Here is a 15,000-nt window from a genome sequence, read left to right on the forward strand (position 1 = left end):
ATATAAAAAAAAATAGAGAAAACACTGAGCATTTTATACACTGATCACCCAATTTTATGAATGATGCTCTCCATAAATACTATGAAGACAGTTAGTTTCAAGAGTATTATGACATCACTGTCTACACAGGGGTCAGTGTCTGGTCACTAGAAATGAGGTAAAATATTTCATCTTATGGCCATATCCAGCTGTTGGATGCAGCACAAAGACATATTGAGATGATATGTAACACTTGTGTATTGCAACACTGAACAAAATGAGAATAGTTTTTTTTTTTTTTCCATATGAAAGAGGCTGATCCAAGAAAAAAAATGTAAATACATAAATTATAATAAAAAGCCTGCCTAATGTATACTTTCAAAGTAGAAAAAAATGTGTGGGATACATTGGCCACTTTATTTCCTTAGGTGTCATGCTACGCCTCTCTTGAAATACTTTAGTCTTAACAAAGGGAAAAAAAATAAAATAAAAAAAAAAGGCAGAGTTCTAGATTATACCAATGAAAGGGATAAGTGACCTTATAACTGCCATAGGTGAGATAAATAATAAGGATGAGATACAACAGGAAATTTATACATTAAGGCTACGGGTGGAAAGGTGGCATGCAGTTTGCAAGCTCAAAATAGCAGGGACTAAATAGTGGTAGAAGATAGTAAGAGATCCAAAGGGACCTTTCACACAAGCAGTTTGGTTGTGCGAGTTGAGCTCCAGAGAGGTTGCAATCATGGCGACTGGTCACTCAGAGCCTTTTCACACGGGCAACTTTGTGCCACTCCATTGCGTGACCATTATTTATTTATTTATTTATTTTTATCCCAGTGACAGCCCGTCACTTGTTCAACAGGCCCTGTCCAGTGTGGAGGTCATTTGATTAATGTGATAAGGTGGTTGAAAAAATCTGACACCTTAGAATGATTGGAAAAAATGGCACATGTCTGCTTTAAGTTTGTTCATTAGCGTATAAAACTGGCCCAGTCAATCGGTATGGGATGCATCCATAGTGATCGTCGTCACTGACGATAACGACAACGACGTCGAAGAAGTAGACTAGAAACAAACTTCTTCATCGGAGTCCATGATGCAACTGAACTAGGCTGACTGACTGCAGTGGCTGAGTGAGGCTGTGACAAGGATATACAAGACTTATGTAGAGTCCTTGGGCTGTGAGCTTGCAGCAGCATTTCTCAGCAGTGAGCCATCTTACACAGGTGACTCGCATGTTTTGACTGTGTGCACCAACATTTTGGTCGCGCTGCCAAGTCATGAAAAAATTTCTCGTCGAGTGCTGGAAAAGAAACTGAAACATTTAAAGACATAAAGGAAGATAGAGGAGATACCTAGAAGCGACTCAAATCGTGACAGGTCAGAAGAAGAGGGGTGCTGCTGAGAACCAGATAGGGTTTGTAGGAGAAGGTAGAAGAAAGAATGTATGTAAACCATAGTGGAATGATGAAATCAGAGTGGCTAGGAAGAAGCAAAAGAGAATGAGTAGACAGTGTAGATGGCTGAGGAAAAAGAGGCATGAAAGAAATGAGGCAGAGAATGAATATCAGAATGCATGGGCAGTGTATGTGAAGCAGCAGTGGTTGACAAGACAAATGACACTGAATGCTAAAGTGAAGAGTGAAAGGAGTGTGATGCAATCTTTAAGGGAGAAAGGTATGGAAGGTGGCCGTGAATGGCACAAGTTCATGAGAGGTGAGAATATGTCAGGCAGTGTTGGTGTGAAGAGTCTGAAAGTGGATGGTGTAGTTATAACAGAGGAGGGAATCAGGAAGGCAATCAAAGGTTTCTGGGAAGAAGTAGGTGGGGTAGGTGAGATGTTTAGTGTGAGAGAAGGATGTGTGACACTGGAAAGGAAGAATGCAGATGAACTGGATGAAAGAATCAGCAAGGAGGAAGTGGAGAGGTGTGTGAGAAGGCAGAAGAATGGCAAGGCAGCAGGTCCAAATGATATATCATATGAGTTTTACAAGAATGGTGGAGAGGTAATGATTGATAGAATGACTGAATTATTCAACTGAGTGTGGGATGAAGAGAGAGTATCAAGAAAGTGGAATGAGAGCAGAGTGTATCTGTTGCATAAGGGAAGATTTAAGAGTAAGAATGAGTTGAAGAACTACAGGCCAGTTGCATTAGTGAATACAATAGGTAAAGTTTTCAGTGCAGTGTTGAATGAGAGACTGTGTAAATGGATTGAGAGAGCTGGAGTGCTGGGTGAAAAACAGAATGGATTTTGTGTGGATAGGAGAGCTGAGGACAATATGTTTGTGGTGAATGAAATGATTGAGAAGAAAAAGAAGGATGGGGGTAAATTATACCTAGGTTTTCTGGATATAGAGAAAGCTTATGATAGAGTGAATGGAGAAATGCTAGGAAGAGTCTTAGAAAAGGTTGGATTGAGTGCAAAGATAGTTAACATATTGCAAAGTATATATGTGGACACAAGAATTAGATACAGACTAGGAGACGTAGAAACAGACTGGGTGAAGAGTGAGAGAGGAGTTAGGCAAGGCTGTATATTGCCACCAACCCTTTTTAGCCTGTATACAGAGGAGCTAGCAGCCAGAATGAGAAGAATGAATGTAGGGATAAGTGTGGGGGAATGATAAAGTATGTGTGCTTTTTTATGCAGATGATGTAACTGTTATGAGTGAATTGGCAGGTGAGCTACAAAGTTTGTTGGATGTTGTGGATGGGTATGAAAAAGACTTTGGAGTAAGGTTTAGCAGTGAGAAAAGTAAGGTAATGATTGTGAATAAGTCAGAGGATGAAAGTAATGTGGTATGGAGACTTGAAACAGGTGCAAAAATACAAGTACTTAAGGATGTGGATGAGTCCTAGTGGGTGTACAAAGGCAAAGAATGAAAAGATAAGTTTGGTAAACCAGTGGGTAGGTCGACTGGGAAGTGCGGCAAGGATGAGAGCGAGTAAATATAATTTGTTGAGAGAAGTGTGGAAGAGTGTGGCTATGCCAAGTATAATGTATGGTATGGATGTGACTGCATAGAATGAAAGTGAAATTGATAAGTTAGAAGTGAGCCAGAATAGAGTAGCAAGGATGGCACTGAGTGCACTGAGGTACACACCAATAGAAACCTTGAGAGGTGATATGGGATGGAGCACCTTTAGGGACTCACAAAAGCCACACTTAGGTACAAGATTAGGCTTGAGAGAATGGATGATGCAAGAATAGCAAGGAAGGTGTACCTGTGGAATGAAAGTGGAAGCAAATGGAGGAAGAAGTGCATGAAAATGACAGACAGGTTGATTACAAGTTGTGTGGGTGATGAGAATGGCTGGAAGGAATCAAAGTGAGCGTGAATGGATGGTAACAAGAGGAGGCAGAGTGGGAGCTGAATGGGATGTGAGAAAATGGAAGAATGAGATAGACAAAGAAGTGAAATGTGTGGGACTGATTGAATGGAAGAATGAGATAGACAAAGAAGTGAAATGTGTGAGACTGAATGAATTGAAGAATGAGATAGACAAAGGAATGAAATGTGTGGGACTGAATGAATGGAAGAATGAGAAGAAAAGAAAGAAGAATGATACAAGAAGGAGACCCCGAGGTATGAAAGGCGGTATGATGGAAGCCTAGGCGGCAATCTTCTCTTCCGAGCGAGGCCACAGCGTATGGATGTGAACACAAGGAGTTACGGATGATCCGAGTCCCACAGCAAAGTGTGCCAGATGTGTGACATGAGAGAGGATGAGACGGTGGAACATGTAGTGCTGGAATGTGTGAAGTATGCCAGATACAGGAATGAAATGATGCAAGTGATACTGACTGAGTTAGGGCATGATAGGAATGAAAGAGTGAAGACAGGAAAAGAGTGGATGGTGTTGTTGTTGGGACTGTGTAGGAGCGAATGAAAGGATGATTGAGGCGGTGAAAGAGTTTCTGGAGAGAATGTGGCGTGCCAGATGTAAGAGCAATTGGTGTAGAGGATGTTGTTCGTTTCTCTCTTTTTTTTTTTTTTCTTTCTACAGGAGTTGCCGATCCAAAGGTCTGGGTTAGGAGTGATCCTGAGTCACCTATACCATCGAGATCAAGATCAAGACAAGAAAGCCGCGGGGCATTGTGGGAGTAGTGCTGGAAAACCGCGGGTGTTTTTACTCACCCTTGTGTCCTTTGCAAGATTTAACATGGAATTAGTTGTTATAAAAATGTGGGCTTGACTGATTTGTGACTTGTTGATTCAGAAGGAAGGAACGATTAGCTTGTGGGTAAGGAAATCAACAAACACTGCTGTGTTGGAGGACAAGGTACAGAGAATGTGCACTGCCTATACTTTAGTGCAAATCTCATATACATTCTGGCGAAATGTAAATATTTGTTTTAACAAGCGACGCATGTTGTTTTACCTAATAGTGGGTATGAACTCAGGACCTGTGGTATAAAGCATGCATGTACAGTGTAATCCTTAATTGTGTTTCACTAGTAGTAGCATTCCATTTCAGAATCATGGAAGCTCAAGAATCACAACTAGTTCATAATATCTTCAGTCTTCTAACTGAAGCAGGCCAGTGGACAGATTTAGAAGCAACTGCAAAAGTGTCCAGCTTACTGGATACATTCAGCATATCCTTTTTGTTGTACAAGCATATTAGTGACTATTGTTGGTATTTTTCTCTATATTACTACTATTATTATTATGATAATTATTAAGAAGAGTCATGTGGCTATATTTCCTATTTATTTATTTATTTTTATTTTAATTTTTACTACTCGTGGAGAATTGGGGTCCTGGGCTGGCTGGGCCCACTGCTTGCCGGTATGAGTTGTCAGTTATGCATTTCTTTAGCAGTGTTACATACCACGTTGAGCAAGTGAGGATACTGTCATGCTGGGCAGATGAAACTGATGTAGCTATACACTGGCTGGGTCTGCGGACTGCCGGTATTAGTTTCCAGTTATGTAATTCTGTACTCTCTCTCTCTCTCTCTCTCTCTCTCTCTCTCTCTCTCTCTCTCTCTCTCTCTCTCTCTCTCTCTCTCTCTCTCTCTCTCTCTCTCTCTCTCTCTCTCTCTCTCTCTCTCCTGGCAAGAGGTGATAATTTTTGTCAAGTGATGGGCATTATCCTCACTCACCATGGTAACACTGTACTAGTGCCTAACCCCTTACAATGTTGGGGATCTATTGGAAAAAATGGGATTTTTGGATGGGGAAAGCTAAAATAGGGTCAAATATCAACTCTTACCACCAAAAATTCTTTCATCTATCATCTTGACACAACCTTTCAGATTTTTTTTTTTTTTATGTAGGAAGGACACTGGCCAAGGGCAACAAAAATAACTATAACTATAACTATAACTATCCCCTCTTCTTCAGTGACACAAATGTTCCCCTCTACTGCACTGAATATCCTTAGTCTGTCCTTTACTTATAATCTAAACTGGAAATTTCACATTTCATCTCTAGCTAAAACAGCTTATATAAAATTAGGCATTCTGAGTTGTCTCCGCCAGTTTTTCTCACCCCTCATCTGCTAACTCTGTATAGGGGCCTTATCTGTTAATGTATGGAGTTATATTTCACATGCAAGGGGGAGGGCTTCACTCATACTATTATTTTAAATAGGGTGGAATCAAAAGCTTTTTGTCTTATTAACTTTTCTCTCCTAACTGACTGTTTCTCATTGCTGTAATGTTATATCTCTTGCTCTCTTCAACTACTATTTTCATGCTAACTTCTTTTCTGATCTTGCTAACTGCGTTTCTCTTCCTCCTGTGACCTCACTGCACAAGACTCTTCTATCTCTCACTCCTATTCTGTCTACTTTTCTAATGCAGGAGTTAACCAGTGTTCTCAATCATTCATCTCTTTTTCCGGTAAATCTGGAACTCCCTGCCTGCTTCTGTATTTCCTCCTTCCTTTGACGAACTCTTTCAAGAGGGAGATTTCAACACACCAGTCCTTAAATTTTTGAGAATTGCTTTTGACTGTTTTGGCACCTCAGTGGGCCTTTTTATTTCCTTACAATTTTGTTGCCCATGGCTGGTATCCCTCCTACAAAAAAGAAAAGAAAAAGAAAAAAACTTTGTGTAATATGTAAGAATCAGTAATATTCATATTCATATATATATATATATATATATATATATATATATATATATATATATATATATATATATATATATATATATATATATATATATATATATATATATATATATATATATATATATATATATATATATATATATATATATATATATATATATATATCTGTGTGTGTGTGTGTGTGTGTGTGTGTGTGTGTGTGTGTGTGTGTGTGTGTGTGTGTGTGTGTGTGTGTGTGTGTGTGTGTGTAAGCACATGCAACACCATGCATAACACGTGTTGACACAGTAATACATCACACACAGCACTGTGCATAACATGTGCATTTGCAGTGTGGAATATATCACTGCTTTGTTCCACCCCATTACAATTCTTCACTCAAGTGAGGTCAACTACAGATTTCTGGAAATCTCTTGCATGTATTGTTGGCAGCACTGACTTGTATACAATATACTATGTTTATTTATTTATTTATTTATTTTTTATTTATTTTTTTGGTGGTAAGAGTTGCTATTTCGCCCTGTTTTAGCTTTGCCCATCCAAAAACCCCTGCTTTCCCACCAAGTCCCCAACATTATTGGAGGTAGGAGTTGAAAAATATAGGAAGTAGAGCTGCTTGACTTTTAATAATTACCATTAGTAGTAGTAGTAGTAGTAGTAGTAGTAGTAGTAGTAGTAGTAGAGTATTTATTTATTTACTTATTTATTATTATTATTATTATTATTATTATTATTATTATTATTATTATTATTATTATTATTATTATTATTATTATTATTATTTATTATTTTTTATTTTTTTTTATAAATCAACTTCATACAAAACTTAAATTTCTCTTATCACCATTTCAGTGCACAGCTAGTTTAGGAATATGAGGAAAACCTGGAATTTTGGAAGGGAAAAGCAAGTATGTGCTACTTAACATGAAATTGGTTACTTGATCTCCAAGGTCACAGTAGCAGAGAGGAAATTTAAATTTTTTGTTGTCATTCCTTAACTAAACACACTCTTTTTTGAAATCGGCTCCGTCTCCAGAGGAGGGTGTACAAGCTACAAGATTGGCATTTGGATCTGTATTACCTCATCTTCAAGTTGACAGGACTGCTTTTAATTTTTTTTGTGTTGTCTTTTCTTTCCTTAAGCCTTCCCATGATTCATTTTTGCAAAGATGTTCTGGAAAGGATGCAAGTGCCAGTAGTGATACCATTAAGCTACTCCAGGTGAGAAATGTCAATGTAAATATTTTTTTAGAAACCATTTTTTTATTTATTATTTTTATTTCTTTTTCAGTTTATTTATTTATTTATTTATTTATTTATTTATTTATTTATTTATTCATTTATTTATTTTTTTCTGAAGTAAAGTTGGCATGAAAATTTTTGATGAATTAGTTGGAATGGCTTTTAAGATGATCCAGCTTCAACTCTAAAAAGATAAATAAAAATATAAATTCAGATCTAGATGACTATATATGAGTAGATCACTGAGAAGGCTCTTTGTTGTGAGGAAAAAAAATGAAGTTTACTTTTTCTACAGTACATTAGCTATTCAGTACAAGAAGGTCTCCAGAATAAAGTAAGCTGTCAGAGATGATCCTAATGAAAGTCAATGCCTGATGGATGTGATGTATATCCCTTCTCTTATTCCTTCTTGAAATTGGTTTTTAATACTTTTTGAGACAAATTTTTATAAATTAAATCTATAAGAGGTCTTGTGGTTTAATGCATTCTTAGTACAAACCTGGATTACCTTCATCTATGCCAAATAAATAATTGCATGTACTTTTTAATAATTCCATTGAGTTAGCAAGGTGATTTTACATAGATCATTCATGTTAATAAGTTCAGAGATGTCTTTAAGAACTAATGTAAAACCAGTGCCAATATTATACATTCAAATTAAAGGCTATGAAATATACAGCTTATGTTGGAAGATTTTACAACTTTTACTTTACTGCATCTGTGATTGATTGATTTGTTATTAATTGGTTGATTGATTGATTGATTGACTGATCAATTGATTGATTAATTAATTAACTTATTTATTTATATGTATATTTTTTCATAGCAATGTTGTACAGTGTCAGAATGCTGCAAACTGGCTCTGCAGTTTTTACTTCCGGCTGAAAAGATTGCTGTGGAATATTTGAGTAATCTTCCCCCAGTGTTTTTGAACATTGTTTCTTCTTCATTAACTCATTGCAAACAGAGGTAGGTTTATGTTATGAGGTTTTCACTACCAAGTGTGATTTGCTTACTAATTTTTGGCTGCAGTTATCAACTTATGTTTAGAGCAATTTGTCAAAGTAATTTGTCTGATCCTTCCATATATTTTGCACTTCCCTTTCAGTGAAACCATTTACAATGGTCAATTAGAGCAAGTGCAAGATTCCCTGTCAGGACTCTACCAGCTTACTGTGGAAGTGGCTGTGGATTTTGCAAATCTCTTATCAAGACTGAAATTTGATCCTTTAGCAGAAGATGATTTAGAAATTCTTACAGAAGGTAAAACTCAAGTGAATAACTAATTGTAATTTTGTGCTGATTGAAATTAGAATAACTTTTTTTCAGATTTTAAAAGCAATTAACTTAATTTTTTTGTCACTTCATATTTATATATTATATGTATTTATTTATTTATTTATTTATTTGCAGTTTGTGATAAGTTGTGCACAACAGCTGCTTGCCTTTCCCAGCTGTCAGAAGTTCGTGGAAGTGTTACACTGTGGCGAGCTTACACAAGTCTCATTCAGCAGTACCATGGGGTACTTATCACCCGGCTGAATCTCTCTCTTCCCATGACAGCATTAGTGAAGGAGATTAAAGATGGACTTGATACTTTAGCATCATTATCTCTTGGAAATAATACAGTGGTGAGATGCATGTATTAATCAATAAGCAAAAGGTTTTGTGAGATTTTTTTGAAAGTAAACTTTAAAGTCTTTATATAGTTACATTATTATTACCAGTCACATAATACAAGAGCTCATTAACAACTGTTTGTTCATGTATTTGATTTATTGCAGGAAGAGAAAGACAAAAAAATTGTTCAACGAATCATCAAAATGACCAGCTTCTGCCTGAAGGTTGTCATAGTGATGTGTGAGAAATTTCATGGCTACTTGATGGACTGTCACACATCTCTAATGCTGCTGATTCTTTTGTTGTATAGGTAAGTTTTTTGTTTTTTTTTGTTTTTGTTTTTTTGTGTGTGTGTATAATTTAAACATTTATATGTATTGTAAAAGCAATACAGTGCTTAGAGGTGTGGCTCCATTTCAATTTGATTTTACAGATTTTCACCCAAGAATGTAGTGTTGAGTGACTATCCAGAAGGTGTAAAGAAAGATCTTGAGCTTCAGGTGACCATTGGCATTGAACCACTTCTGGCACATCTCAGGGACGATGAAGGCTTCATTGAAGTATGTCTAATAAAATTGTGTTTAGATTGCCATAGGGCATTTATATTGTGAATGTATCATAGATTTAATTTACATTTAGAACATTGATATCAGTTCATCTGTATGAGTTGACTGAAACAATGATTGACATTGGAGCATAGTAGAAGGATTGTACATGATAGAAGCGAATGGAGAGTAGTTGTGTGCAAGGAATGAAGCAGCCCTCTGAACTTCAAGGGAAGCACCACACATTAATGATCTTACACTGGTGTAGGGCAGTTGGGTGTGGTAGGGGGAGGGTACTCATAATAAAGGAGCCTTGTTCCAGACCAAACTGTCCAAGCTGTGCAGCTCATCCCTGTAAAGTGAGAGCAAGAGTACTTTCTCTTCTATATTGTGGTGTGAATGTAAAAGTTGTGTGCCTTGTCTTGCTTACCCTTCTTTTTTGTGGGGATAGCCTTGGTATATTTATGTATGTTGATTGAGATCAACTTCCATTGTTCCATTCTGAATACAAGGGCATGTTTTTCCTCAAACTTTGTAATATATTATGTTTATCACCTGTTTGAAATTAAGTTATGTGTTCTGCTACACTATTATTTTCTTGATTATTATAGGTTAAAATGTATTGCCTTTATTTTTAACAGGAAGTGCTTAAATCAGTACAAAAAGAAGTGAGCATTGTGGATGACTGGGGATGTCACATTCTTCTTTTGATAGCAGTTCTTTTCCCTCTCAGAAGTTCTATTACCCATCATATGAACACTATTGTATCCAGGATTTTCCAAGCAACAGAGAAAGGTCAGTTAAGTGTAGTCATACTGCTTTATTTTTAACTCTGGCTTGATTTTTTTTAATTAGTAAGGTGTTTAATGGTGATAGTTTTATAATTTACTGATGATTCACAGGCCATGCAAGTTTATCGTTCCCTTGCATGATGGATGGTGTCATGTGTAAGGGGAAGCCTCTGAGTGCTGTGACGCTGTATGAACACACTGTAATGCACCTCTGTGCTGCTGTGGCTACCTTTGACTGTCAGCAGTTTGAGTCTTTGGAGAGAGAACTTGTGCATTGGTTATTCAGTGGGGAAATGTGGCCATCACTTCTAGCTGCTGATGTCTGGTGCTTCATTGCAAGGTGGAATTATATGTTGAATGATTGATCCACATGTAATGTCATAATCTTGTATGATGTTTCTTACTCATATTTATGCTCATTCATTTACCATTGTTGTTTTTGTTATTGTTATTGTTGTTGTTATTATTATTATTATTATTATTATTATTATTATTATTATTATTATTATTATTATTATTATTATTATTATTATTAGGTGCTACTACTACTACTACTACTACTACTACTACTACTACTACTACTACTACTACTACTACTACTACTACTACTACTACTACTACTACTACTACTACTGCTGCTGCTGCTGCTGCTGCTGCTTACATACATACTACTACTCTTGCTACTACAGTTAATGGTATTGTTTTATATTTCAGATATGGAACAAGTGAATTATGCAGGGCACATTGTACTTATCTTGTGGAGGTTTTAAGCCAAACCCACACAGCCCCTCTCTCCATCCAGCAACTTGTGACTGTTACTCTTTTATCAAGACTTATGGGAAAGCTTTCTCAAAGTCATAAAGAGGATATTATGTCAAGAATTAATGCTACCAGACAGAATGGTTAGTAATATTTCTTTCTATATACCAGGCTAATCAGGCTAAACCTTAAAAGGGAAAGGAGGACAGCTGAGGCAGGACATCTACAGTATAGTCACCTGCATTCTCATACATCATTGTCTCTAGGTAGAGAGGAAAGGACCAGTCATCATTGCAACACTGCATGAGGATCCATTTGTTGAGTGGTGGTGGTAGAGTGTGTATCAACTTATGTTTGCAGATGATGTTGCACTGGTGGATGATTTAGAAGAGAGACTTAAACAGCCAGTAGAGAAATTTGGGAGGGTGTATTAAAAGTGGAGTATAAGATGTGTAAAAGAGATTTGAGATTCGGTGAAAGGCTGAAAGCAGATGTGATGGGTGCAAAAGTTGTTAGATACTTTTCTTTTGTCAATTAATCTTAGGAACTTTAAGTAACCTTTCCTGATTTTCATCCCCATTCTAATTCCCATCTTTGTCATTATATCAAATTGTTGGCTTCTTTCAAAAACATTTCTTGGTCTATTTTACAGAAAAGGATAGAGGAATGTGGTGTAGACTGATACAGGATAAACCTGAAGAGGAAGTACAGCTTGTTGAGTTTCAGAGCTGTATGGAAGACTTCATACAACATGTGAACATCATTACTTCCAGAACTGCAACTGCAGAAGATGTTAAGAGTCTCGTAAGTGCTGTCAGTTCTGAATTTCTCTTAACTTGTTTCCATCTTGAAAGCTCAGCTTTTTTTTATGATATCCATAGGTTGGTGAAGTAGATGTTTTGGGACTGAGTCTGCACCCAGCTACTTTGCTCAGTTTTTATTTTTTCCCACACACATTTACACATGACTGCCTTGTTGCTCAGTGGAGAGTGCCTTTGCTACTTGACAGGTGTAGGTTCAAACCCTTCAGAAGATTTTCCACTAATACTGAGCAGTTCCTGTCCCTGTTGACCAAGGGATGGGGTTTGATGTGTGTGTGTGTGTGTAAAGTCCCAGCCTTACTCATAGAAAGGTTTTTGAGTTCTAAGCTCTTTATGGAAGAGTAAGTGATGTTGGTCCAGGGTCTAGCTTGTGATCAAGACTATGAGTGAATTACACACATGAACCACAAATGATCTTTCCTTAAGATTTTCATAGTAGAAATATTTGATCTACCTTCCAAAACATTATTTCAGATACATAACCTGCAAGAGACAGAGCTGCTCTTGGAAGCATTTCCAAGAAACCATACACCAGAAGATCCTGTATCAACAAACTTCCTTACATCTATTGCTCTGCTGTGGACAAGGTTAGGATATGACTGTGTTCTTTTGAAATGTTCATAGCATGCCATTGTTCATTATTATATAACTACCTACTTGCATTTTGAAAGTGAAAAGGCAAAATATAATATTTGCATTAATTTTAGATAATGTGTAACTGATTTATATGTCTTTGTGTGGATCCCTGATATTACCAGATGTAGATCTTGCCATAAGTGTGATAAGTAGATTTTGTATAAAATTATTCTGCACTTACAGGTCATGGTCTCTCTGTTTGCATCAAAAGCATGTACTTTTGTAGATAAAAATGCATATTTTTATCAGTATCATTATCATCATCATCATCATCATCATCATCATCATCATCATCATCATCATCATCATCAGTACAGAAATGTCATTCTTTACCAGTAATATCGGGAAACACAATGAAAGCTCTTCTTGCAGGTTACCTCTTGAATATATTGGATGCCTCCTGGTAGAGAAGCTTGTTTGTAGTCTTTTGAAAATATCATCATTCATTCTCAGTTACCTGTCCAGTTCTCAGTTACTTCAGGTATGTGCATTAGAATTGTGCATTTTCACTGGAGAGAGAGAGAGAGAGAGAGAGAGAGAGAGAGAGAGAGAGAGAGAGAGAGAGAGAGCGAGAGCGAGAGCGAGAGAGAGGGAGAGATCCAAAATCAGGAACACTTCTTAACCTTCAATTTCATTTTCTAAACATGAAATTATTGTCATCTATTTATTTTCTTTCTTCATTCCTTCCTTCCTTCCTTCCTTCCTTCCTTCCTTCCTTCCTTCCTTCCTTCCTTCCTTCCTTCCTTCCTTCCTTCCTTCCTTCCTTCCCTTCCTTTTTTTTTTCAGATATTGTCTGTTGTAAAGGAAGGCTGTCTAAGAGGATCAGTGACAGTAAAGGTCAGCCTTTGTGACTTCATGATTTCCCTGGGACAGTGCAGCTTCTCAGAGTCTCCTCACCTTCATCCCATCCTCAGCATCATGTCAGGTAAAAATGACTTCTAAGTGAGAAGCATTTGAGAAAAAGGAGAAGAGAATGAGAGAACCAGAGCATGCAAAAAGGGAATGAAAGGACAAGAATAAATGTTGTGGCCCTTGGCCCTCCTCTTGGGAATTTCTCATATTTACAAGATTGATAAGTAAATGCTTGAAGGTGCCTGTGGGTAGTATAACATATATCTACTGGCACTTTAAGAGACTCCACATAAATCTGAAAACTTTGAAAATGTAAATAAAATACAACTTTTGACAGTCGTGTTACTTGAGGAAATCTCTCTCTCTCTCTCTCTCTCTCTCTCTCTCTCTCTCTCTCTCTCTCTCTCTCTCTCTCTCTCTCTCTCTCTCTCTCTCCTCTCTCTCTCTCTCTCTCTCTCTCTCTCTCTCTCTCTCTCTCTCTCTCTCTCTCTCTCTCTCTCTCTCTCTCTCCTCTCTCTCTCTCTCTCTCTCTCTCTCTCTCTCTCTCTCTCTCTTTTTTTTTTTCCAGATGTGCTGTCAAACATGATAAAGGATGAAAACCCACTCATTCATCAGCATGCCATTGATGCCTTTGTTGCAGTGGGTATACACACATCCCATGAGGAGGTAAGTATTAGATGTGAAGAATTATATATAGGTCCTCTTGGCTTGAGAATGTTAAGGATTAAAAGTTCATCTATCAGTCTGTGTATACCAAGCTGAGATATACTTAAAGGAAGGTAGCCCATACAAGATTTGTTTCATTACGTGAATAGAATTCCAAAGAAGTGGATTTCCATTTTTCTTGTTAATCCTGTTAGTTTCCTTTTATGGTGCCAACAAAATATATACAGTTGCAATATTCTTCCATTCCTGTGTTGCAGAATGTGCTTTTACTTTAAGGATGTTGGGGAATTGCAACAAGTTATATCGAGGGCTCTTTGTATGGCATCATTGTTAGTGTAGAGTGACCTTTTACTTCAGGAAACTCACATTATTTCTTATAATATAAATTATACACCATATTTAAACAGGTGTTACCCATGTGCCTTGCTGGTTGTGGAAAGGAGACAAGAGAACGAGTGACCCTTTACCTTCAGCAAACTCCACACCCCACCAACCAAACTCCTTTCTCACTCCTTCACTACCAGAGCATCAGAATGCAGCAAAAGGATTTACAGAAAAAACAGGACGATGTCATTTTGATTATGGACCAGATGAAAACTGAGAAACTGAAAGCTCACTGTCAGAATCATGAGGAAGTCAAAGCTGTCAAACGGCGCAGAGAAAGTATCTCACCTGATGAAAAGATCCTTGATATTAATAGGTTGCTTGATTCTTTAAAGGAATCTTGCAACCTGGTGAAAAGAATGAAGGGTAGTAATGTGTTTATTGCTAATGAAAATAGTAAAATGGTGAAGGATATTCTTGAAAATATGTTAATTATATGGACTACTGGTGAACTTTAAGTGTTAGATATTGTTGTTTAAGTGTTAGATCAATTGTTGATTTAGCTTACTCTTGACAGTTGCTTCCACCAGCTGGGCATGTGCTTCTCAACCACTGAGATTTCTAAAAGCTCAATTTTATTGTTATTATTATTATTATTATTATTATTATTATTATTA

General features: G+C 37.0%; 1 protein-coding gene across 2 annotated transcripts in view; it reads left to right on the plus strand.

Moving 5' to 3' along the window:
- The first annotated feature begins 3,613 nt into the window (after positions 1-3,613).
- Positions 3,614-15,000, plus strand: part of LOC135105926 (FIGNL1-interacting regulator of recombination and mitosis-like) — an 11,693-nt gene continuing 306 nt past the window's right edge. The window contains exons 1-17 of one of the 2 annotated variants that reach the window (XM_064014638.1): positions 3,614-4,269; positions 4,465-4,584; positions 7,075-7,288; positions 8,136-8,278; positions 8,418-8,572; positions 8,723-8,940; positions 9,094-9,239; positions 9,363-9,489; positions 10,116-10,269; positions 10,377-10,605; positions 10,980-11,167; positions 11,677-11,828; positions 12,320-12,432; positions 12,854-12,962; positions 13,268-13,406; positions 13,902-13,999; positions 14,407-15,000. The exon at positions 14,407-15,000 is cut by the window's right edge and continues 306 nt beyond it. In XM_064014638.1, the coding sequence (XP_063870708.1) occupies positions 4,469-4,584; positions 7,075-7,288; positions 8,136-8,278; positions 8,418-8,572; positions 8,723-8,940; positions 9,094-9,239; positions 9,363-9,489; positions 10,116-10,269; positions 10,377-10,605; positions 10,980-11,167; positions 11,677-11,828; positions 12,320-12,432; positions 12,854-12,962; positions 13,268-13,406; positions 13,902-13,999; positions 14,407-14,841 (2,736 nt within the window). In that variant the 5' untranslated portion in view covers positions 3,614-4,269; positions 4,465-4,468 and the 3' untranslated portion in view covers positions 14,842-15,000. The remainder of the gene's footprint in view (positions 4,270-4,464; positions 4,585-7,074; positions 7,289-8,135; positions 8,279-8,417; positions 8,573-8,722; positions 8,941-9,093; positions 9,240-9,362; positions 9,490-10,115; positions 10,270-10,376; positions 10,606-10,979; positions 11,168-11,676; positions 11,829-12,319; positions 12,433-12,853; positions 12,963-13,267; positions 13,407-13,901; positions 14,000-14,406) is intronic. The other variant, XM_064014639.1, reaches the window with a different exon arrangement.

This window comes from Scylla paramamosain, chromosome 12 (genome assembly GCF_035594125.1).
Source record: "Scylla paramamosain isolate STU-SP2022 chromosome 12, ASM3559412v1, whole genome shotgun sequence".
In the NCBI taxonomy this organism is placed as follows: Eukaryota; Metazoa; Arthropoda; class Malacostraca; order Decapoda; family Portunidae; genus Scylla; species Scylla paramamosain.